This window comes from Pseudophryne corroboree, chromosome 1 (assembly GCF_028390025.1).
Source record: "Pseudophryne corroboree isolate aPseCor3 chromosome 1, aPseCor3.hap2, whole genome shotgun sequence".
In the NCBI taxonomy this organism is placed as follows: Eukaryota; Metazoa; Chordata; class Amphibia; order Anura; family Myobatrachidae; genus Pseudophryne; species Pseudophryne corroboree.
Window position 1 is genome coordinate 306,755,507 of NC_086444.1, and position 26,098 is coordinate 306,781,604.

The window sequence follows — 26,098 nt, forward strand, 5'->3', positions numbered from 1 at the left end:
GGAATTCCACGTTTGTACCCCAGGTCGCCTCTCAACATGAGAAGACGCCGTATTATCAGGCGCAGTCTTTTCGTGGACAAGCGGGCAAAAGGTTCCTCATTTCTGCCCCGTGACAGAGGGAGAGGAAAAAGGCTGCAGAAATCAGCCAGTTCCCAGGAACAGAAACCCTCTCCCGCCTCTGCCAAGCCCTCAGTATACGCTGGGGCTTTACAAGCAGAATCAGGCACGGTGGGGGGCCCGTCTCAATGAATTTCAGCGCGCAGTGGGCTCACTCGCAAGTAGACCCCTGGATCCTTCAGGTGATATCTCAGGGGTACAAATTAGAATTCGAGACGTCTCCCCCTCGCCGTTTCCTAAAGTCGGCTTTACCGATGTCTCCTTCTGACAGGGAGACAGTTTTGGAAGCCATTCACAAGCTGTATTCCCAGCAGGTGATAATCAAGATACCCCTCCTGCAACAGGGAACCTGGTATTATTCCACACTGTTGTCGTACCGAAGCCGGACGGCTCGGTGAGACCGATTCTAAATCTAAAATCTTTGAACACTTACGTACAGAGGTTCAAATTCAAGATTGAGTCACTCAGAGCAGTGATTGCGAACCTGGAAGAAGGGGACTACATGATGTCTCGGGACATCAAGGATGCTTACCTTCATGTCCAAATTTACCCTTCTCACCAAGGGTACCTCAGGTTTATGGTACAGAACTGTCACTATCAGTTCAGACGCTGCCGTATGGATGGTACACGGCACCCCGGGTCTTTACCAAGGTAATGGCCGAAATGATGATATTCCTTCGAAGGAAGTAAATTTTAGTTATCCCTTCCTTGGACAATTCCCTGATAAGGGTAAGATCCAGGGAACAGTTGGAGGTCGGTGTAGCACTATCTCAGGTAGTGTTGCGGCAGCACGATTGGATTCTCAATATTCCAAAATCGCACCTGGTTCCGACGACGTGTCTTCTGTTCCTAGGGATGATCCTGGACACAGTCCAGAAAAAGGTGTTTCTCCCGGAGGAGAAAGCCAGGGAGTTATCAGAGCTAGTCAGGAACCTCCTAAAACCGAGCCAAGTCTCAGTGCATCAATGCACAAGGGTTCTGGGTAAAATGGTGGCTTCCTACGAAGCAATCCAATTCGGCAGATTCCACGCAAGAACTTTCCAGTGGGACCTGCTGGACAAATGGTCCGGATCGCATCTTCAGATGCATCAGCGGATAACCCTGTCACCAAGGACAAGGGTGTCCCTCCTGTGGTGGTTGCAGAGTGCTAATCTTCTAGAGGGCCGCAGATTCGGCATTCAGGACTGGGTCCTGGTGACCACGGATGCCAGCCTGCGAGGCTGGGGAGCAGTCACACAGGGAAGGAATATCCAGGGCTTATGGTCAAGCCTGGAGACATCACTTCACATAAATATCCTGAAGCTAAGGGACATTTACAATGCTCTAAGCTTAGCAAGACCTCTGCTTCAAGGTCAGCCGGTGTTGATCCAGTCGGACAACATCACGGCAGTCACCCACGTAAACAGACAGGGTGGCACAAGAAGCAGGAGGGCAATGGCAGAAGCTGCAAGGATTCTTCGCTGGGCGGAAAATCATGTGATAGCACTGTCAGCAGTATTCATTCCGGGAGTTGACAACTGGGAAGCAGACTTCCTCAGCACGACCTCCACCCGGGAGAGTGGGGACTTCACCCAGAAGTCTTCCACATGATTAAAAACTCGACAGGTATTGCGCCAGGTCCAGGGACCCTCAGGCAATAAGCTGTAGACGCTCTGGTAACACCGTGGGTGTACCAGTCAGGGTATGTGTTCCCTCCTCTGCCTCTCATACCCAAGGTACTGAGATTGATAAGATGGAGAGGAGTAAGCACTATATTCGTGGTTCCGGATTGACCAAGAAGGACTTGGTAACCGGAACTTCAAGAGATGCTCACGGAGGATCCGTGGCCTCTACCTCTAAGAAGGGACCTGCTCCAGCAAGGACCCTGTCTGTTCCAAGACTTACCGCGGCTGCGTTTGACGGCATGGCGGTTGAACGCCGGATCCTGAAGGAAAAAAGGCATTCCGGATGAAGTCATCCCTATCCTGATCAAAGCCAGGAAGGATGTAACCGCAAAAACATTATCACCGCAATTGGCGAAAATATGTTGCGTGGTGCGAGGCCAGTAAGGCCCGACTGAGGAAATTCAACTGGGTCGATTCCTACATTTCCTGCAAACAGGAGTGTCTATGGGCCTGAAATTGGGGTCCATTAAGGTTCAAATTTCGGCCCTGTCAATTTTCTTCCAAAAAGAACTAGCTTCAGTCCCTGAAGTTCAGACGTTTGTAAAAGGGGTACTGCATATACAGCCTCCTTTTGTGCCTCCAGTGGCACTTTGGGATCTCAATGTAGTTTTGGGTTCCAAAAGTCACATTGGTTTGAACCACTTAAATCTGTGGAGTTAAAATATCTCACATGGAAAGTGGTCATGCTGTTGGCCCTGGCCTGGGCCAGGCGCGTGTCAGAATTGGCGGCTTTATCCTGAAAAAGCCCTTATCTGATTTTCCATTCGGACAGGGCGGAATTGAGGACTCGTCCTCAGTTTCTCCCCAAGGTGGTTTCAGCGTCTCACCTGAACCAACCTATTGGTGGTGCCTGCGGCTACTAGGGACTTGGAGGCCTCCAAGTTGCTAGACGTTGTCAGTGCCCTGAAAATATGTTTCCAGGACGGCTGGAGTCAGGAAATCTGACTCGCTGTTTATCCTGTGTGCACCCAACAAGCTGGGTGCTCCTGCTTCTAAGCAGACTATTGCTCGTTGGATTTGTAGTACAATTCAGCTTGCACATTCTGTGGCAGGCCTGCCACAGCCAAAAATCTGTAAATGCCCACTCCACAAGGAAGGTGGGCGCATCTTGGGCGGCTGCCCGTGGGGTCTCGGCTTTACAACTTTGCCGAGCAGCTACTTGGTCAGGAGCAAATACGTTTGTAAAATTCTACAAAATTGATATCCTGGCTGAGGAGGACCTGGAGTTCTCTCATTTGGTGCTGCAGAGTCATCCGCACTCTCCCGCCCGTTTGGGAGCTTTGGTATAATCCCCATGGTCCTTACGGAGTCCCCAGCATCCACTTAGGACGTTAGAGAAAATAAGAATTTACTTACCGATAATTCTATTTCTCATAGTCCGTAGTGGATGCTGGGCGCCCATCCCAAGTGCGGATTGTCTGCAATACTTGTACATGGTTATTGTTACAAAAATCGGGTTATTATTGTTGTGAGCCATCTTTCAGAGGCTCCTCTGTTATCATGCTGTTAACTGGGTTCAGATCACAGGTTATACGGTGTGATTGGTGTGGCTGGTATGAGTCTTACCCGGGATTCAAAATCCTTCCTTATTGTGTACGCTCGTCCGGCCACAGTATCCTAATTGAGGCTTGGAGGAGGGTCATAGGGGGAGGAGCCAGTGCACACCAGATAGTCCTAAAGCTTTCTTTAGATGTGCCCAGTCTCCTGCGGAGCCGCTATTCCCCATGGTCCTTACGGAGTCCCCAGCATCCACTACGGACTATGAGAAATAGAATTATCGGTAAGTAAATTCTTATTATTAACAGGGTAACTTTTGATGAAATAGTTACAGGTTATAAGGATTATACCCTGAACTGTGATTATAACTGTAAGCATGGCATGGGGGCCATTTTAACCATGCTTCCTGTTTCTTCCTGTTTGTGATTCCAGAACGTTCCTGTCCTACAACACTACTCCACCGGATGGCGCAGGGGTGTTAGTGGGAATTTGGGATCAGGTTTCATACAGTCTGGCCACGTGCACTGCATTTTAGCCATATATAGACACACCTTAGTAACAATTTTACTGAGTCGTGCAAGTTGTCTGTCTTTGTCTATTGTATTGTCTGTCTGCATAATGAGTAAGGCACCAGCAAAAACTAAAAAGCAGTTTCACTGCAATGTCTGTAAGAGTGTGTTACCGGATGGATCTACCACATGTACAGTATGTTTTGTTCAGCTACAAATACAATTTCCGCTCCGGTTTCGAAGCCGGTCTCATCCCCGGATCCTCCATGGGCAATGCTAGCAGATGTAATGGCTGGGTTGCAATCAGAATTGGCCGCCGCTCGACACGAGCGGGAAGCGGCACGATCTGAGTCTTTGGTGAGACCGCCAGAACTACCGGAGGGGTCTCAGCCTTTCCAAAGGTCCAAGTCCACTTTGGGTAAAAGGGATACGTTTAATTTGTCTTATGATTTACCAGTTTCTGCTATGTTGCATTCTGACGATTCTATGCCAGACCTCACTGCGCAAGATGAGGGTGAGGAGGGCGAATTAGACCAGCAGTCAGATAGTGAAGATTTTGACAGCCCAGGCATTGATAATCTCATTAGGGCGGTGCGTCAGTCTCTGAAGTTTACAGAGACTGAGGAGCCTCTGACAAATTATGAGGTGGTATTTACTAAACGACACAGATCTCCAGTGTGTTTCCCGGTTTCAGAATCTCTTAAGATGTTAGTAGAAACATGGAAGAATCCAGATAAACGGTTTTCTATACCTAGCCGATTTAAGTATAGTTATCCGTTTCCAGAGTCTGTGACATCTACATGGGAGAATCCACTAATGGTGGATTCGTCTGTGTCAAAACTTACAAAAAATTTAACCATACCAGTACCAACTGCTACTACGCTTAAAGACCCTTCAGACCGTAAACTAGAAGCTATGCTAAAGTCCATGTATATAGCAGCAGGAGTGTTGCTTAGACCTGGGTTGGTTGGCATTTGGGTAACTAAGGCGCTAATTGTATGGATAACAGAACTCAAGTCTGGCCTACATGACGATCACCTTATACTTCTCGCTGATCAAATCTGTGAAGCTGCTGAGTATCTGTGTACAGCTTCTACTGACGTCTGTCAGCTCACTTCTCGCCTTTCATCGTCGCTAGTTACGGCACGACGAGCACTCTGGCTGCGGTCTTGGCAAGCGGAGGCAGAGGTTAAGAGAGGTATAGAGGCGTTACCTTACGGTGGCGAGAAGTTGTTTGGTCCTGAATTGGACAAATGGATTTCTGAGGCCACGGGAGGGAAGTCTGTTTTCCTACCATTGCCTCCAACGGTACCTAGACGGAAATACTCTGGCCCGGCGTTCAAATCCTTTAGACCTCAGCCCTTTCGAGGCCGTGGTAGAGGAACAGCCACGCCTGGTAGACGAGGTCGAAGACGTGGTTTTCCACAAACCAACACCAGTCGACAGGACGCTAAGGTCACCGACAAGCCAGTGGCATGACTGGCCCCCAGCCCATCTCGGATCTCCAGTTGTGGGGGCACGCCTTCAGACGTTCCATTTGGCATGGTTCCAGACATCCACAGATGGGTGGATCCGCAATTTAGTGTTAAAAGGTTACAAGATAGAGTTCGACTGTCTTCCGCCACTGCGGTTTTTCAAGACAGGACTGCCTGTGTCGGACGACAAGAGGGTGGTTCTGCAAATTGCCATTCAGTCTCTGCTGGATTCAGCAGTTTTGATTCCGGTCCCTGTACACCAACAAGGTCGGGGTTATTATTCCAGTCTGTTTGTGGTACCAAAGCCGGATGGCTCGGTCAGGCCAATATTGAACTTGAAGGGCCTCAATCAGTACGTCACTTACTACAGATTCAAGATGGAATCTCTGAGGTCAGTAATTGCAGGTTTAGAGCCACAGGAATTCATGATTGCACTGGATCTCAAGGATGCGTACTTACACATTCCGATTTGGTCACCTCATCAGAGGTTCTTGCGTTTTGCGATACGGCAAACCCATTACCAGTTTCAGGCTCTACCGTTTGGCCTCTCGTCAGCGCCTCGGGTATTCACCAAAGTGATGTCTGTGATGATAGCTCATCTCAGATCCCTGGGAGTGATAATAGTTCCGTACTTGGACGATCTACTCACCAAAGCTCCGTCTCAACAGATGCTCCTCCAACATGCGTTGCTGACGTACAATGTACTAGTTCAGCACGGTTGGATTGTCAACTTCAAGAAATCACATCTAATTCCGTCTTAACGACTTCAATTCCTAGGTATGATTCTCGATACGGTAGATCAAAGAATTTACCTACCAGAACAGAAAGTACAGATTATTAGTCATCTGGTACAATTAGTGCTCAAGCCACGCACAGTCTCGGTCCATTTGTGCATTCGCCTGTTAGGCACAATGGTGGCGGCTTTCGAATCGCTTCAGTTCGGAAGATTTCACTCACGTCCTTTTCAACTGGATGTGCTCGCACAGTGGTCGGGCTCGCATCTGCAAATTCACCAGAGGGTGAGGTTGTCTCCACAGGCCAGAGTATCTCTACTCTGGTGGCTCAAAGTACACAATCTAACTGCAGGGAAACTGTTCGGCGCCTGGAATTGGATAATTCTAACGACGGACGCGAGTCTCAGAGGTTGGGGAGCTGTAGTTCAAAATTGTCAGCTCCAGGGTCTTTGGGCGGATCACGAAAGATTGCGGTCTATAAATGTCCTGGAACTCCGGGCAATTTACAATGTGCTACGACAAGCAGTGCACATGCTTCGGTCTCAGACTGTCCAAGTGCAGTCAGACAACGCGACGGCGGTCGCGTACATCAACAAACGAGGAGGAACGAGAAGCCGCATGGCCATGCGGTTAGTAGCTCGAATCCTCAATTGGGCCGAGCATCACCAAGTGGTATTTTCAGCAGTGTTCATTCCGGGAGTGGACAACTGGGACGCGGATTATCTAAACCGTCGGGATTTTCATCCAGGAGAGTGGTCATTAAATCCAGAAGTGTTTCACATGTTGGTCCAGAGGTGGGGTTACCCTCAAGTGGACCTGATGGCATCTCGCCACAATCACCAAACGCCCCAGTATGTGTCCAGAACGTGAGATCCAAAGGCTGTGGCAGTGGATGCTCTCACAATCGCGTGGCCGTACAGCCTCGTGTATCTGTTTCCACCGTTTCCGCTGCTCCCTCCGTTGCTAAAACGGATCAAAAGAGAGTCCGCCACAGTCATACTAGTGGCGCCTCATTGGCCTCTGAGAGCTTGGTTCTCGGATCTCCGCGGACTACTCGCAGACGATCCTTGCCCGCTTCCGCGACGTCCGGACCTGTTACAACAGGGTCCGTTCCTTTACCCCGATTTAGCGCGGCTGCGTTTGACGGGGTGGCTGTTGAGACCGCCCTCTTAAGAAGAGAGGGCATTCCAGAATCTGTTATACCAACCATGTTATGTGCTAGGAAACCAGTTACGGCACCTCATTATTACAGAATTTGGCGTGCCTATTATATAGGTTGGTGTGAAGCTCGGAAGTTTCCGACATCATCTTTCAAGTTGTCCCGTCTTTTGTTATTTCTACAGACGGGGTTGGATGGAGGACTGCGTTTATCTACACTAAAGGTGCAGGTATTTGCTTTGTCAATTTACTTTCAAAGAAGATTGGCTCTAATACCGTGTGTACACACCTTTCTGCAAGGTGTCCTCAGAGTACAGCCTCCATTCATTCCACCTACAGCGCCATGGGACTTGAATCTGGTTTTAGATTTTTTTACAGTCTTCATATTTTGAACCCTTACAACAAGTGGATATTAAGTTTCTCACATGGAAAACAATTTTTCTCCTAGCCTTAGCTTCGGCAAGGCATGTTTCAGATTTGGGTGCCTTGTCATGCAAGCCACCGTATTTGGTGTTTCATGATGACAGAGCGGAACTTCGGACGAATCCCGCTTTCTTGCCAAAGGTAGTGTCATCTTTTCACATCAACCAATAGTAGTTCCTGTGTTAACAGAAGATTCTGGAACTTCGGATGTGGTACGCGCACTACGCGTTTATGTATCCCGAACGTCTACAGTTCGGAAGATGGATACGTTGTTTGTTCTGTATGATGCTGCCAAGATGGGTTGACTAGCTTGTAAGCAGACCTTATCCAGATGGATTAAACTGACCATACGTCAGGCTTACCTTCATGCTAGGTTACAGCCGCCTACATCAGTAACGGCTCATTCCACACGTTCTGTGGGAACTTCATGGGCAGCTGGTCGTGGAGCTTCTACGACGCAGCTTTGCCGTGCGGCTACATGGTCATCAGTGCACACGTTTGTGCGCTTTTACAAGTTTGATACGTTTGCGGCATCAGCATCTAGCTTTGTCCGCCTAGTGTTACAGGTGCCAAACAGCTCTCCCGCCCATGGGGGAAGCTTTGGTACGTCCCAAGAGTACTCCAGTGACCCCTAGTGGATGAAAAAGAAAATAGGATTTTGGTACTTACCAGGTAAATCCTTTTCTTTGAATCCATAGGTGGCACTGGACGCCCACCCAGAGCAGTTTTACCTGGTTTGTGGTAAGTTCAGTGGATCTTATGGTAACACATTCTCACCGACTGGTTAAAATTTTCAAGTTCTATCGGTTATGGTGTCAACTGTTTAGTTGTTAGTAACGTTATGTGTCAACTCTATTGTTGTCCGTTATGTTATAATGTTTATATGTAATTCTCCATTGTTCATCCTCTCTATCGCTCCTGTTCGGCTCAGTAAAAAACACTGAGGTACTCTGGGAATATGGAGGGGAGGAGAGTTACTAAATTGAAATATTCAGTGCCTTGTTCTGCTAAAGCTGTCCATATCCCAAGAGTACTCCAGTGCCCCCTATGGATTCAAAGAAAAGGATTTACCTGGTAAGTACCAAAATCCTATTTTCTGCTGCGGGGTACACTGGGCTCCACAAGGATTAACATCGGGGTGTAGAGTAGGATCTTGATCCGAGGCACCAACAGGTTTAAAGCTTTTGACTGTTCCCAAGATGCATAGCGCCGCCTCCTCTAACCCCGCCTCCGTGCACAGGAGCTCAGTTTGCAAGTTGGTGCCATGCAGTAAGCAGGCACTTAACAGGAGGGCTGCTTTTGGCAGCCTATTGATAGCTTTTTTTTTTTTTTTTTACATAGGATAGAAGAATTCTTCTAACAAGACTTCAGGGCTGCAGAGTATAAAGTCTCATAGACTTTTCTGACTGCAGCTCCATCACCCCCAGCGGTGCTGTATACTCCCGCACCCTGGTTGCTGGGTCACTGCAGCGGAGGCTCCGGTTCCTTCCAGATGTCGTCACACACACACCGCTGTCCTCCCGGATCGTGTGGCCGCAGGAATGGGGGAGGTAAGGGGTCTCTTTGGCCACACTTTACCGTGATCCAGCACGGCCGTGGACACTGTTATTAGGCAGCCGCTCCACTAGCCACCAGGGACATTAACAGGGCACAGGTATGGGTTTTTTTTTTTTTACACTAAATAAACCCGTTTTTCAATGCCCGGAGGGGATGCCAACAGGGGGAGTAGGTCTAACCTGTGGCCCCTCCCCCAGCCCCATGCTGACATTTCTGCAAATGTTCGCACCCTGGAGCTGCATTTCTCTCCCTGGAGCTGCATTTCTCTCCCTCACTACCTGTCGGCAGCCATCACAGACAGAGCTGAGCTGTTCCTGGGACTGATGGGGCAAATTCTCCTCTGTAAAGCCGCCTGATCGCCAGCGCTGTGCATTTTACAGGACACTTAAGTATTCTACCTGTTACTGGGACAGTGTTAGTTAAGAGAGTGCATACATTCAGGGTTGTGTGGTACAAACACCCTGTGATATACATCTAGTATCTACTGTGCTTTGTTAGATCTATTGTCGACACATATAGCCATACTGAGTATAACTTTGTATTGCTAGTCCAGTGCTGTTTTTTGCCCAGGAATGGTTGAAGACCACTTCACATACCTGGGTAAGGGATTTCGTCGCTCGAGGTTACGCCAAACCCTTCAATAATTGTCCCCATCATTGATTTTGCCTGACAGATGTTCCTCTGGATATGGCAAAAGCAAACACTTTGCACTCGGTGGTACATTCCCTCCTGACCAGTGGTACAGGTGCCTCTAGCTCAGAGAGGCAAGGGGTACTATTCCCTGCTGTTCCTAGTCCCGAAACCGAACGGGTCCTCGCGTCCCATTCTCAGTCTGAAGTCCTTGAACAAGTATGTGCCGGTCTCCCAAGTTTTGTATGGAAACTCTGCGCTCTATTGTTCTGGCCTTGGAATCTGTGGACTTTATGGTCTCCCTGGACATACTGGATGCCTACCTACATATTCCTATTGCGGTGTCTCATCAGCAGTACCTGAGGTTTGCGGTGGGCAACCTTCATTACCAATTTCGGACGTTACCCTTTGGTTTGACAACGGCTCCCCGAGTTTTCACCAAAGTTATGGCGGTCATGACAGCTACACTCTGCCGTCAAGGGGTCAGGATCCTACCATACTTGGATGATTTATTGATCCTGGCGAATTCCCCAGAACTTCTCCTGTGTCATCTCGTTCTGATGGTCCAGTGCATGAAGGCCCACGGGTGGCTGATCAACTGGAAGAAATCCTCCCTGGTTCCTGCTCGGAGCATGTTACATCTGGGAGCGTTATTGGACACTCACAACCAACGGTTGTTCTTGTCTCAGGAGAAAGTCCTGAAGCTTCAGGACAGGATTCAATGCTTCCTATGTCGTCCACAAGTGTTGCTACATTCGGCAATGCAAGTGCTAGGTCTCATGGTGTTTGCTTTTGACATGGTGGAGTATGCTCAATTCCATTCTCGCCCTATGCAGAAGTTAATTCTGACCAAGTGGGACGGCCTGCCTCACCGGATCAGATCTCACATGATCTCCTTGTCTCCGGAGGTCCGCCTGTCACTGAGCTGGTGGCTTCAGGACCAGCGATTGAGCAGGGGCCGTCCCTTCTGGATATCCAACTGGGTCCTTCTGACGACGGATGCCAGTCTGAGAGGTTGGGGCGTGGTGTTGGAACAACACACTGTTTAGGGCAGTTGCACCAAGGAGGAGTCTCGACTCCCGATAAATATTCTGGAACTGCGGGCAGTGTTCAATGCGTTGACAATGGCACAGCATCTAATACAGAACAGACCTGTTCAAGTATGATCGGACAACGCCACCACAGTGGCGTACATAAATCTTCAAGGAGGCACTCGAAACTTCATGGCCATGAGGGAAGTATCGCGGATTCTTCAGTGGGCAGAGCTCCATCTGCCGTCCATATCAGCTGTGTTCATTCCGGGCGTCCTGAACTGGGAAGCGGACTATCTCAGTCGTCAAGACATGCACGCCGGAGAATGGAGCCTCCATCCAGAGGTGTTTCAACTTCTCGTGGACAAGTGGGGCTTTCCAGATGTGGACCTGATGGCGTCTTGACATAATCACAAGGTTCCGGTCTTCGGAAGTAGGACAAGGGATCCTCAAGCAGCGTTTGTGGATGCTCTATCAATCCCATGGAACTTTCGGCTGCAGTACGTGTTCCCTCCGGTGTCACTCCTGCCCAGAGTAATCCGGAAGTTCAAGCAAGAAGGCGGAAACCTACTTCTGCTCGCTCCAGCGTGGCCCACACGGCACTGGTTCTCCGATCTACAGGGCCTCTCGCTAGATCGTCCCCTTCTACTTCCACAACAACCAGACCTCCTCGTTCAGGGCCCTTGTGTTTACCAGGACTTGGCCCGTCTGGCTTTGACTGCATGGCTCTTGAAATTCCGTCCTGAGGGCCAAGGGTTTTTCTGAGGCGGTCGTTCAAACTATGTTGAAGGCCCGTAAGCCGGCTTCTGCTCAAATTTACCATAGGTTCTGGAATGCTTACTTTTACTTGGTGTGCGTCTCACAATCATGACGTTTTCAAGTTTAGCACGGCCAAACTGTTGGCCTTCCTACAACAGGGCCTGGACTTAGGCCTGCGTCTGGCCTCCCTCAAGGTTCACATTTCTGCTTTGTCGGTTTGGTTTCAGAGAAAGATTGCTGCCCTTCCGGATGTTCATACATTCACTCAGGGCGTGTTGCGGATTCTGCCTCCTTATGTACCTCCTGTGGCCCCTTGGGATCTGTCTGTGGTACTGGAGGCCTTGCAAGAGTCTCCATTTGAAACTCTTGCCTCTGCTGACCTTAAGTGGCTGTCCCTTAAGGTGCTATTTTTGCTGGCTATTGCTTCAGCTAGTAGGGGCTTGGACTTGGGTGCCTTATCCTGTAAGTCCCCTCCATTTGATTTTCTTCATCGTGACCGGGCAGTTCTTAGAACGCGATTGTGGTTCCTGCCTTTAATTCTCCTTAGTTGTCTTCCAAAGAACGGTCTTTGGATGTGGTTCGGGCTTTCCGTATCTGTGAAGAGATCTTCCTCCGTTAGGAAACTGGATTCTCTTTTTGTATTGTTTGGTTTTCACAAGCGTGGCTGGCCTGCTTCTAAGCAGACCCTGGCTAGATGGATTAAAATGGTGATTGCACATGCTTTATGTACAGGCTGGTCGTCCGGTTCCTGCTACCATCAAAGCCTATTCTACTCGGTCGGTTGGACCTTCTTGGGCGGCCCACCGTGGTGCGACCCTTGAACAATTGTGCAAGGTGGCAACGTGGTCCTCGGGGATCACGTTTATAAGGTTCTATGCCTTCGATACCTCCGCCTCCCAGGATGCTTCCTTTGGACGCCGGGTTCTTGAGCCCGCTACAGTGCGTCCCCTCCCATAAGGAACTGCTTTAGAACATTCCCCGATGTTAATCCTTGTGGAGCCCAGTGTACCCCGCAGCAGAAAACGAGATTTATGGTAAGAACTTACCATTGTTAAATCTCCTCCTCCTGCGAGGTACACTGGACTCCACAAGGCTCCCACCCTGATGCACTTAGCTTCTTTGGGTTGGTATTGGCATAGCCGCTGACACTCTCTCTCCGGTGGTGAGTGTGTGGTGTAATTGGCTACGAGTGATTGTTGTCTCTGGTACCTGCTACTGCATTGGGCTGGTTAACGAAATTGAGCTCCTCTGCACAGAGGAGGCGCTGTGCATCTCGGGAACAGTCAAAAGCTTTGAGCCTGTTGGTGCCTCGGATCAAGATCCTACTCTACACCCTGATGGTAATCCTTGTGGAGCCCAGTGTACCTCGTAGAAAGATTTAACAACGGTAAGTTCTTACCATAAATCTCGTTTTTCCCATGTCCTCCTGCTAGTAGTTCTCGGTAATTTTAAGACTACTTTTTTTTTATTTCTCGTTTAACCTTGCTTGTGTATTGAAAGCACCAAATTAAACACAAGTGCAAAGTTTAAAGTAGAATGATTATAGAGAGGTCACAGCCCCAGAAAATAAGTAACTGTATACGGCATCTGCGAATAAGCAGTATATGTAGAAGATGGTACCTGTAGTGCAGTTTTCAATTTAGAAGGGGGGATTTACACGCTGATTGCTCATGTCTGATTTAGGATTGGCGGGGTGGAGTGGAGACCTGAACAGAGCATATAAATCGTAGATTAGAGGTTGGTGAAGTGCTGTTTGTTCCATGAGGTCTAGGGAGCCCACACTTTATCAAAGTATGATACACATAATTTGGTTTGTGTCATTCCGATTGTAAAGCACAACAGAATATGCTGCGCTATATGAAACTGTTAATAATAATACCCGGTCTCAGAATGAGGTGATATGTGGGGGGAGAGGTATAATGGGTTCTTCCAATAGTCAGCTGTTTGCCTTGTAGCAGTTGTCATGTGGCAGAATGATTTGAGAGTGATATTGGACCAGTCTGGGTTAGGGAGGGTCAGGCGGATGTTATTTTGGTCCTGCTGGAGATTGAGAACCTGGGAGGATGGGGTAACAATTTCTTTTCTCTTACATCCTAGAGTATACTGGGGTTCCATTTAGTACCATGGGTATAGACTGGTCCACTAGGAGCCATGGGCACTTTAAGAATTTTATAGTGTGGGCTGGCTCCTCCCTCTATGCCCCTCCTACCAGACTCAGTTTAGAAAATGTGCCCGGAGTAGCCGGTCACGCTTATGGAAGCTCCTGAAGAGTTTTCTGCATTTATTTTATGTTTGTTATTTTCAGACAGGGCTAGTTGGCACCAGCCTGCCTGCTTCGTGGGACATAGGGGGGGTAACGGCCCAACCTCTTGAAGGGTTAATGGTCCCGTTCCCCGCTGACTGGACACTGAGCTCCTGAGGGAACTATTCGCAAGCCCCACCACGGTGAGCGTACATTCCCTCAGCACGCCGCCACAGAGCCAGAAGAAATAAGAGTGGTGAGTACTAAGCCGGCGTCCCGATTAGTGGGTCGCCGGCCATTATGGCGGCATGAGGGTATGGAGACGTACGGCTTCTAACCGGGCGGAATGAGTCTCCAGACACAGTACACAACTGCGTCTCAGTATAGTGTACACAGTACCCACACTGGCAAAAATAGCCTTAAAACTGTTTTCTCTCAATTTTAAGCACCAAATTACTTCAGCCAGTATTTATAAAAAAAAAAAAAAAGCGGAAAGACCACGCGCCATTGAAGGGGGGGCGGTGCTTTCACTATGAGAGGATCCAGCAGCTCACCAGCGCCATTTTTCCTCTGCATTGGACACAGACGCTGACTGACAGGGATGCTCAGCTCCTCCGAAGAGACTCCAGATCACCTCAGCGGTACCAGGGTTCATAGCACGGGGGGAGCGATTCTTAATGTACCAAGTCCCCTATCAGGGTACTTAGTCTGTGACCCGGGTAAGCTTGGCATTAGCGATAAAGGCACGGTGGGGTCTGGCTCCAAATAACGGTCTCCCTGAAGGGCTCTTTTGTGGGTTAATTGTGCTTAACCTTTTCCTGTGTGTGTGCTGTCACATTTACATTATGTCTGGCAAAGAGTGTGTTTCTTGTACAGCGGAGTGTTCCTCTTCACCAGGGGGCTCACTACTGGGTAGTCAGGGCAGTGCACCTTCCCAGAATAGTGGGGTTGAACAGGATTGGGTTACTTCCATTAAGGGAATGATCTCAAATATTTCTACAAAGCTATCCCGCAATGAGAAAGAGACCCAATACTTAAGACAGGCCCTGGATGAGCTTATGAATAGAGATTTTGTCCCCAAACCAGCATCTCAATCCCTTTCCATTTGTCTGCAAAAACGATCTCTGGCCCATATCCTGCAATCTGACTCTTGATGGGTGAGACATGGAGGAGGGTGAGGTGGATTTGGAGGGGGTGGTGCTACTCTGTCACAGGAAATAAAGGCTCTTATAGAGGCTGTCAAAGATGTTCTGCAAATTCCTGATAAGGTGTTATAGGTGTGTGAAGAATCTTATTTTAATGTAAAAAAGAAGTCCTGCATCAAAGGAATTGAATACCCTGTTTGAAGGACCATGGGTTAATCCTGATAAGTAATTTCAAATCCATAAAAGGCATCTCATCTTTTCCTTTTTTCCCTAGAGGATAGGAAAAAATGGGAAAATCCACTGATAGTTGACGCATCAGTCTCTAGGCTGTCACGTAAAATTGTATTGCCTGTCCCTGGTGCAGCCTCCCTAAAAGATACGGCTGATTGTAAAATTGAGACTACACTCAAATCATTGTACACAGCTGCTGGGGTGGCCAAAGACCCACTATTGCATGTGCGTGGATCACAAAAGCCATTGGTCAGGTAACCTAATTGAGGCGTTAGATTCATTGTCTAGGGGGGATGTTTTACTCCTGCAGCATATACAGGACTCTGCAAATTTTTTGGTGGAGGCCATAAAAGAGATTGGTTTGCTTAATGCACGCACCACCGCTATGGCAGTGTCAGCACGCAGGGGTTTTTGGTTACTCCAGATGAGTCCGCGTCAGCAGTCCAGGAAAGGCGTGGAAGGTTTGCCATTCACGGGAGAGGCCTTGTTTGGAGACGAACTAGACAAATTGATCTCCAAAGCTACTGCGGATAAGTCTCTGTATCTTCCTTCCGCAGGTCCCCCATCCAGAAAAGCTTATTCAGCATCAAATTTACAGTCCTTTCGGACAGCCAAGTTTAAGGGAAAATCCAGAGGTGCTTCTACATCTTCCGGAGGTGCAAGAGATAAACCAGCAGGTGCTCAGTAACAAAGCTCAGGCTCTGCTTCCTCAAAACCTCAAGCATCACGGTGGACCGCGAGGCCTGGAGGGCTGTCAGCTTGGAGCCAGACTAAAATTCTTCAGTCACATCTGCTCAAGTTCGTGCTGGGAACCCTGGGTCATAGATCTTATTTCCCAGGGATACAGACTTGAGTTCCAAGACCTCCCTCACAGATTCTTCAAATCCACTCACTTTTCAGCAGATGGTATTCCACACGTAGCGGTTTCTTTAGACAGATGAAGCACTCTTCTCTCCAAAAATTTTTTTATTTATTTTCACATGATAAAAATTATAAACAATCAGATAAAATCTCCACATTCAATTCCAAAAATTGGTTCAAATAGAAAAAATGTGTGTCAGATGGAATAAGACAATCACAAGTAAATTCCGGACTTATACTTGTGAACACAAATGCTATTTTACCTTGGAATGATGCGAGTGGAGAACAATAAAAAAACAGTCTGGTAGCACCAACGCCGTTTCGACCCAAGGTCTTTTTCAAGGTGTATGTGTGGTACGTTCTATTGAACAGAGCTTGTCTCATGTGTTATGATCAGAAGTGTAAAAGAAACCTTTATATGCATAGTGATATATAATTCTAAGTGAGTTTTGGTACGTTTACTTGTGCTTATGAAGTGGTGGTGAGGAACTATCCTTATCTACTATCAAGAAACCCACACAATATAGGGCTCCTTTCCGCCGGAGAATTCACAGAAATTGATTATATTACAAACATTACTACACATTCTGTGTCCAATTTTGTGTTTTTGCATGTAAATACCCGCCATTTACTGGAACAATAGAAAGAGACTAACAAAGGACTACGAAGAATCCATGTGATGTATATTATATTTCTCTTTCTTTATATACAAGTTTTTTGTAAAGTAGCGCCTTTGATCTTCCCTCCATTTACCGTTTTCCTACTATTCCAACTTGTTTGTAGTACTGAAACCAGATGGTTCGGTACGATCAAATCTGAACCTCAAGTCCTTGAATCCGTTCTTAAGTGTTAAGGTTCAAGATGGAGTCTCTGAGAGCGGTGATCTCCGGTCTGGAGGAGGGGGAATTCCTTTTTATCTGGATATCAAGGATGCGTACCTTCACATTCCGATCTTGCTGCCTCATCAGGCTTATCTACGGTTTGCATTACAGGACTGTCACTACCAGCTCCAGGCCCTGCCATTTGGTCTCTCCACAGCACCGAGGGTATTCACCAAAGTGATGGCAGAGATGTTTCTCTTTCGCAAGCAGGGAGTGAACATAATTCCATACCTGGACGATCTTCTGATAAAGGCGCCGTCCAGGTAGAGGTTGCTGGACAGCATTGGTCTCTCAAACAAACTTCTCCAGGATCACGGGTGGATTCTGAACCTTCCGAAATCTCACCTAGAGCCTACATGGATTTCTGGGAATGATACTGGACACGGGGTCACAGAAAGTGTTCCTTCCGTTGGAAAAGGCATTGGTAATCCAGTCGATGGCTCGGGATGTCCTGAAGCCAACCTGGATATCGGTGCATCTATGCATTCAACTTCTGGGGGAAATGGTGGCCTCTTAAGAGGCGCTTCAATACAGAAGGTTTCGCGCAAGACCCTTCCAGCTCGATCTGTTGGACAAATGGTCCGGATCGCATCTTCACATGCATCAGAGGATCCATCTGTTGCCAAAAGCCAGGATCTCCCTTCTGTGGTGTCTACAGATTTCTCACCTCATCTGGGTCAGAGGTTCGGAATTCAGAACTGGATTCTTTTGACTATGGACGCAAGCCTCAGGTTGGGCAACAGTCACCCAGGGGATGCAGTTTCAAGGTCAAGTCAGGAAGTCACCCTTCCAATGAACATTCTGAAACTCAGAATGTACAACGCTCTTCTGCAGGCCTCTTATCTCCAGTCGTACAATGTGACGGCAGTGACGTACATAAACAGACGGCGAAATGAAAAGCAGAGCAGCAATGTCAGAGGTGTCAAGAATTCTCCTCTGTGCAGAAAAAAAAACCCGCATTGGCGTTATCGGCGGTCTTCTTTCCGGGAGTAGACAACTGGGAAGCAGACTTCCCCCGCAAACGCGACCTGCATCCGGGGGAGTGGTGCCTTCACCCGGAGGTGTTCAGGTGCTTGACACGTCTGTGGGGATGTCCACACATCGACATGATGGCCTCTCGTCTCAACAAGAAGCTCAAGCGGTATTGTTCCAAGTCGAGAGACCCACAGGCAGTGGCGGTTGACACTCTGACGACTCCATGGGTCTATCAGACGGTGTATGTGTTTCCTCCACTTTCTCTGATCCCAAGAATTCTCAAAAGAATAAAAAGGGAAAAGGTTCAAGCAATTCTCATTGCTTCCGGACTGACCAAGAAGAGCCTGGTACGTGGACCTCCTGGAGATGCTCCTCGAAGATCTATGGCCTCTACCTCTTCGCGTGGATCTTTTGCAACAGGGCCCGTTCATCTATCAGGACTTACCACGGCTACGTTTGACTGCATGGAAGTTGAACAACTTATTCTAGCCAGAAGAGGGATCCCTAACAAAGTTTTACCGACTATGATCCAAGCCAGGAAAGGGGTAATGTCTAAACATTACCACCGTATTTGGAAGAAATACATCTCTTGGTGTGAGGGCACATAAAATATTCTGCTGTGGAATTTCACTTTGGACGTTTCCTGCTTTTTCTGTAGGCAGGTGTGGATGTGGGCCTACGTCTGGGCTCCATAAAAGACCAGATTTCGTCCATGTCCATTTTTTTTTTTTTTCCCCCCAGAAACAATTGGCTTCTCTCCCTGAGGTCCAGACTTTTTTTTGAAATTTGTTCTGCACATCCAACCTCCCTTTATGCCTCCCACAGCACCTTGGGATCTCAATTTGGTGCTGCATGTCCTCCAATCGGACTGGTTTGAACCTTTACAGGAGGTTAACGTAAAGTACCTTACGTGGAAGACCGCTAGGGGCGTTGTCTCACAAGAGTCCCTACTTAATTTTTCATGAGGACAGAGCTGAACTCAGAACTCGTCAGCAATTTCTTCCTAAGGTGGTGTCTGCGTTTTACATCAACCAACCTATTGTGGTTCCGGCTGTTACTTCAAAGTCTTTGAATGTTGTGAGGGCTTTGAAGGTGTATGTAAAGAGAATAGCTCGTCGCAGGAAATCAGACTTGCTGTTTGTTCTATATGATCCCAATAAAATTGGGTGTCCTGCTTCAAAGCAGACAATTGCACGCTGGATCAGGTTCACTATCCAGCATGCTTATACCACGACAGGCTTGCCGGTTCCGAAATGTGTACTCTACTAGGTCGGTGGGTTCTTCCTGGGCGGCTGTCCGGGGTGTATCTGCTTTACAACTCTGCCGAGCAGCGACTTTGTCAGGATTGAACATGTTTGCTAAGTTCTACAGGTTCGATACTTTGACGAAACTGAAGGTCCTCAGAGGCCAATCAGTTCTGCAGGAACCTCTGCACTCTCCCACCCGGTGTGTAAACTTTGCTACATCCCCATGGTACTAAATGGAACCCCAGTATCATTTAGGACTAATTACCTACTGGTAATTCCTTTTCTCGTAGTCCGTAGAACAGTGTTTCCCAACCTCGGTCCTCAAGGCACACTAACAGTCCTGGTTTTAGTGATATCCAGGCTTGAACACAGGTGACTTAATTAGTACCTCAGTTATATTGATTTAACCATCTGTGCTGAAGCCTGGATATCACTAAAACCTGCACTGTTGGTGTGCCTTGAGGACCGCGGTTGGGAATGCCTGCCGTAGAGGATACTGGGCGCCCGCCCGGTGCTTCATTCTTCCTGCACTATTACTTGGTTAAGTATTATTGTTTGGTTCAGCTGTTCCTGTTTAAAGTTGGGTTAGCATAGCTTTCCTCTTTTTTTTTTTTTTTTTTTTTTTTTTTTTTTGTGTGTGTTGGTTATAAATCTCACCACTATCTTTATCTATCCTTCTCTCAAAGTATGTCCATCTCCTTGGGCACAGTTTCTAGACTGAGTCTGGTAGGAGGGGCATAAGGGAGGAGCCAGCCCACACCGTCAAATTCTTAAAGTGCCCATGGCTCCTAGTGGACCCGTCTATACCCATAGTACTAAATGGAACCCCAGTAGCTTCTACGGACTAAGAGAAAAGGATTTACCGGTACGTAATTAAAATCCTATTTTCAAAATGTTAATTGGTGCAACAATACCAGATATATATGAAAGACCCCTGCTGGCCGCAATTCCTCTAACAGGCGTTTGAGGTTTCTGTATACACTGTGTGGAGGCGAGTAGTGACTTTAATAGAGATGTTCATAGATAATTTGATATCTCCTTCCGTAATGTCAGCTATTCCTCTTGGTCTAACTGCTCTTATGTGCAATGCCGACATGGTTAAAGCTTATTGATAACCCCCCTTTTGTATGAACTATAATATATTAGTCTTGAAAGGTGCATTAGGTAATGCACATAACAAAGAATACAGTCGTGTTTTTATTGTGACAATAGTGAAATGTTTTCCTCACAGCAAAACCATAATGCCAGCCAGAAAAGACCTTCTTTATCCCAAACACATTCGGAGAAAAAAAGACAAAAGACCTCTGGAAATGGCAAAGGAGAATCTCCAGTGGATATGGATGTGGGGTCAGGTAGGCAAAGAAGTTCAAAACATTGCTGAGAACAGAAAGTTGATCTGAACCTTGGACCTCATTCCGAGTTGTTTGCTCGCCTGCCGCTTTTCGCAGCAGTGCACACGCTAAGCCGCCGCCCTCTGGGAGTGAATCTTAGCTTAGCTGAATTGCGAACGAAGTATTCGCAATATTGCGAAAAGAAACTTTGCAGTTTCTGAGTAGCTCGAGACTTACTCTTCCAGTGCGATCAGTTCAGTGCTTGTCGTTCCTGGTTTGACGTCACAAACACACCCAGCGTTCGCCCAGACACACCCCCGTTTCTCCAGCCACTCCCGCGTTTTTCCCAGAAACCGCAGCGTTTTTTCACGCACACCCATAAAACGGTCCGTTTCCGCCCAGAAACACCCACTTCCTGTCAATCACACGCCGATCACCAGAACGAAGAAAAAACCTCGTAATGCCGTGAGTAAAATACCAAACTTCTTAGCAAATTTACTTGACGCAGCCGCAGTGCGAACATTGCGCATGCGCAGTTAGCAGAAAATCGCACCGATGCGAAGAAAAATAGCGAGCGATCAACTCTGAATGAGGGCCCTTGTGCTAGTAGCTGCAAAAATGAATATATTACATTCAAAGTGTCTAAAACTGAAGTCCAGATCTAAATTATTCATAAATTAGTACAAACTTCATCAGAGAGTGTGATGTACTCTGTAATTCTGAACCCAGAAATATTTCTTTGGTTAAGTTTCCTATATATTATGATGTTTGGGTGGCCAGTAACCTCCACAAAAACTGTTGTTTTTTTTTTTTGTTTTTTTCTCCCTCTGTCCACTAGGGGGCACAGGGAACACTGGGTATTGCCCGGGGAGGAGAGTCTGGGCACCAAACAGTTGCAACTTCTTGTCCAGCATACCCAGCCACCAGCCAGCCAGTTTGGTGCCGGCAGGATCGGGCACTATTTTAGGGGAGCTGCTTTTAAGTGGTCCCCTATAGTAACTTTGTAATTTATTTTTATTTTTCACTTGAGTGGTCTGTTGGACACCTATACAGACAGCCAGCACCTGGCGGTGGCAGCACCGGCAACTCCGGGAGGAGACAGCTCTTCACCGCTCCCAGACTACCTGCAGAAGCCACAGCTGGACGCACGAGGACAGGTAAGCGCAGGGAGCTGCATCCTTGCGGCTTTTCGCAGCTGGTGTAGGAGACCACCAGCTATGTAGGTACTGTCGGTAGGCTAGTCTGTCCTCGCACTGGACCAGTAGGGCGGTTTGTGGAGCAGGACACTGCAGTAGCAGTGAGGCCATTTGTCCCTGGAGGTTTGGGGGTTTGTTGGCCCCTCCTCCAATCCTGAGCCAGCTTTTATTTGAGTTGATAGGCCGCCTCAGGCTTACTACTTCTCCCTCCCCACCACCAAAGACTCATTTTTAAACACATTGCTGCCTTAGCAGTCGCACGAAGTTTCATTTGTAACTTGCTCCCTTCAGCCTGGTTTTTACACCGAATTCCTTCCTGCTATAACCTGACTGGATTGTTGAGTATTTCTCTTTCATCCACTAGGGGACACTGGAGTCCTATACAGTTTGGGGTGTGAAGCTTGCAACCGGAGGTGTGGCACAATCTAAAATTAGCATTGTCTGCACAGCCGGCTCCTCCCCCTTCACATCCCTCCTCCCCCAGTTTGGAAAATTGTGCTGGAGGATACAGCACGTGGGAGCACAGAGCTCCTGACTAAAATTCATACAAGTGTGCTGCGTCCACCTAATAAAAGGAAGACATAGCCGCTTTATATTGGAAAGACAAAGATCCCTTTTGAAGGGACCTGCATCTCTCCACAGGGGATCCTCCAACATCTAATAGTGAGGACTGGTCGAAGTTGAGGTAGAAGACGTAGCTTAGGCTAGGTTCTTTCATGTACTTTTTATTTTATTTATTTATTTTCTCTCTTCCCCCTCTCTCCTCATTTAAATGCTTTATTAAACTCCCCTCCCATCTTAGAAACCTGTACACAGCCAGCGCGCTGGAGCTAATTGCGGCGCGAGGCTCGGCGTGTGTTCCCTGTGTGCAGGGAGGGACGGAGGGGGAGAAGCGCAGAGCGGCTGAACAGTTATCAGCAGCGTGTGGCGGTACAGACCAGTAGTCCTCTTTTCTGTAAGGAGGACACTGGTGCCGTGAACAGCAGCATGTGACTCGGGACACAGCAATGACATTAAGTGAAAAACATGGGGGAAGGTCTTTTATTACTGGAAGAGCTCCCCCTGCTGCTCTGACTTAATATGTAAATGTGTATATATTATTAGAAGAGAGAGATTCCTTCTCCTAACAGTTCGTTATGTGAGGATCTCCTGAAAAGTAATTCAAATTTACTCATATTTTCAAGGGAAATCTGTTTCAAAGATCCTGAAGAAAATACACGGAAGCAAGCGGATACCAACTCTAACATCGTAGCTGATTTACAGTTGGGGTGTGAGGTTTGCAAGTCGGCTGGTGTTTAAAAAAAAATTTTTTTTTTTAATTGTAAATTTATTTTGGCCTACTCTTTTTATATAAGGAAGGGTCAGGTAATTGCAGCCGGATCCACTACCTTCGCTTCTGTCATCTGTCTTTTTCTCTTCCTAGTTTAAAGGGTGAAATCGGTGCATTGTACCCTGGTAAAGGGTTTACACAACATGTCTAAAGCAACTAAGACTTGTTATGTTTGTACGAAATGTAACAAGAAGAGCACGCGGGTTGTCAGCTCCGGGTGTGCGACTCCTGCTTAGACAAGGACGCTCCACCTGGGAGCAGTGCTCTGGCTAGGTCATGGGATGACAACCTTGCAAATAGAATCTCCAAGGAGATGGCAGAATCACGCAAGCAGCAATCAGAATGGGCTGCGGGATTCTCTAAGACGATGGAAAAATTTCTCATCAAGTTAACACTGCTCGCACATGCAGAAACAAATGTGCGCAAGGCGGTTAAAAGACCTCTTGCTATTATACCGGAATTAGTGGAGGAGGGTCTTCTCATTGATACAGAGGAAGGTGAGTTAACTGAATCTACCAGAAAAACAAAAAGAAAATACAGACAGCGCTAGCAGATTTCTTATTAAAATAATTTTTCTCAAATATTATTTAATATATAGCTCCTTTTCTTGCCTCTAGATCTAATTTCATATAATTTTCAAGAATAATATCTAAAAAACATGGCACTGTATACATAAAAAAATATTAACATTATCGCATTTAATAACCGTTCAATACTCTGCTCTGTAGAATGATTTACTTTCTGTAAGCACTCAAAGCAAACAGCTAGATATAGTTAGCTTACACTGTTCCAATTCAGTGTTACAAGGTCTACCAGCTCCACTCTGATATTTGATTGCTCTGTCAACTCAAGCTGGAGATTGATACTTTGTTAATACACTGCAGCTGGACAGTTGGTGTAAAGTTTCTCATTCAGAATGTGTTCTAATAGTCAAGAATCCATAACTCTTTAAATACAGTGATTTTTGTTTGTAAATAACTTGGTTTAACATGCAGAGTCTCAATGGTTTTTTTTCCCTTCACCCCCTTAAGGGCAACAATGATTTAATGCACAACAAGTCAGTTGATTAATCATTCGCTGATCTAGCATGCAGGGAATTAATCGCTTCTCTCAAAGCAGCAAAATTATTCATGCATCTCAGCAATTATTTAAACATGGCCATGTTAATTGCACATCATTACCACATTTCCTCCTGGGTTTTGTTTCTGTGTACTCCCAGCTCTGGTGCTCAAATACCTTTTACAGAAAGCCTTATCCGGAGATCGTTGACGTTTTTCCCAGCATATTTGAGGCAATTCGTGGTGTGCTGATTGCGGGTAAGTAGGATCAATAAAAATGCGTTTCTCCGCCTATAGACGTCGGCGGCTTCCTCAGTCAGATCTGACTGAGGAAGCCGCCGAAGTCTTTAGGCGGAGAAACACGTCTTTATTGATCCTACTTACCCGCAATCAGCACACCATGAATTTGCCTCAAATATGCTGGGAAAAACGTCAACGATCTCCGGATAAGGCTTTCTGTAAAAGGTATTTGAGCACCAGAGCTGGGAGTACACAGAAACAAAACCCAGGAGGAAATGTGGTAATGATGTGCAATTAACATGGCCATGTTTAAATAATTGCTGAGATGCATGAATAATTTGCTTTGAGAGAAGCGATTAAATCCCTGCATGCTAAATCAGCTAATGATCAATCAACTGACTGTTGTTGTGCATTAAATCATTGTTGCCCTTAAGGGGGAGAAGGGGAAAAAAACCATTGAGACTCTGCATGATTAACCAAGTTATTTACAAACAAAGATCGCTGTATTTAAAGCGTTATGGATTCTTGACTATTAGAACACATTCTGAATGAGAAACTTTGCACCGGCTGCAGTGTATTAACAAAGTATCAATCTCCAGCTTGAGCTGACAGAGCAATCAAATATCAGAGCGGAGCTTGGAGACCTTGTAACACTGAATTGGAACAGTGTAAGCTAATTATATCTAGCTGTTTGCTTTGAGTGCTTACAGAAAGTAAATCATTCTACAGAGCAGAGTATTGAACTGTTATTAAATGTGATGACAGTGCCATGTTTTTTTAGATATTATTCTTAAATTATATGAAATTAGATCTAGAGGTAAGAAAAGGAGCTATATATTAAATATAATTTCTTTTTCATCCACTAGGGGTCACTGGAGTACTCTTGGGATATGGACGGGCTTCCGTAGGAACAGCACTGAATATTTAAATTTAGAACACTCCACCCCTCCATATCCCCGAGTACCTCTCAGTGTTTTTTCTGTGCTCGAAGTAGTAACAGCTATGTGGCTCAGGTCACAATTACTTTGAATTATTTTTATTTTTTTCTATTTTACACATCCCTTTCCCCCTTCCAAAAGGCAGGGTCAGGGATAGTGCAGCTGCTGATAGCAGCAGGGGCGTGTCGGGCCTCTCTGAAAGAGCTCCCTCACAGCCACACACACACAGATCTTGTGTACACAGGCTGGCCGGCGCTTACTAAGAAGCCCCGTCAGAGCCTCTTCACAGACGTTTCCACAACTATTGCAGGTATGTGAGGGGGGAGAACGGGGCGGTCAGCTTCCGCTGCCGCCCCGACGTGTGGGGAAGGCGCTGGTTTTCGGCTGACTGCGCTCGCCGCAGCGACTCCGGTCGCCGGGTAACGTAGCCGCTACAACTGCTCTGGCCGCCGGGTCTCAGCTCCGGCGCTTCTTACAGCTGCTCCCCGCGTCTGGTCCGCCCGCCGCTTCTCTTACAGACATCTGCTCCCCGCGTCTGGTCCGGCCGCCGCTTCTCCCAATGCTCCGGCCGCCGCTTGTATCGGCTGCGGCCAGGTAGTCCTAGCGCTAACACGCGCTCCCAGTCTTCCACGATGCCCGGCCGCACTGCACGCTATAGAGCAGATGCGAGGGGGGGGAGAAGGGACAGCAGCAACAGGCTGTTGATAGTTTGCCACAGATTTATATATAATATAATGATGTTTATGCTGGCAGGGAGACTGTTTATAAGATCAGTATGGAATGCACTGTGATTATATGTATAAGCATGGCAGCCATTTTAACCATGCTTCCTGTGTCTTCCTGCTGTGATTCCAGAAAGTTCCAGTACT

The 26,098-nt window shown here is 47.2% G+C and overlaps 1 protein-coding gene across 1 annotated transcript in view; it reads left to right on the top strand.

Annotated features, from left to right (window-relative positions):
• The window catches only part of ZCCHC8 (zinc finger CCHC-type containing 8), a 238,495-nt gene that overhangs the window by 173,317 nt on the left and 39,080 nt on the right, over positions 1–26,098 (top strand). The window contains exon 13 of the mRNA XM_063964450.1: positions 20,368–20,488. Coding sequence (XP_063820520.1) covers positions 20,368–20,488 — 121 coding nt within the window. The remainder of the gene's footprint in view (positions 1–20,367; positions 20,489–26,098) is intronic.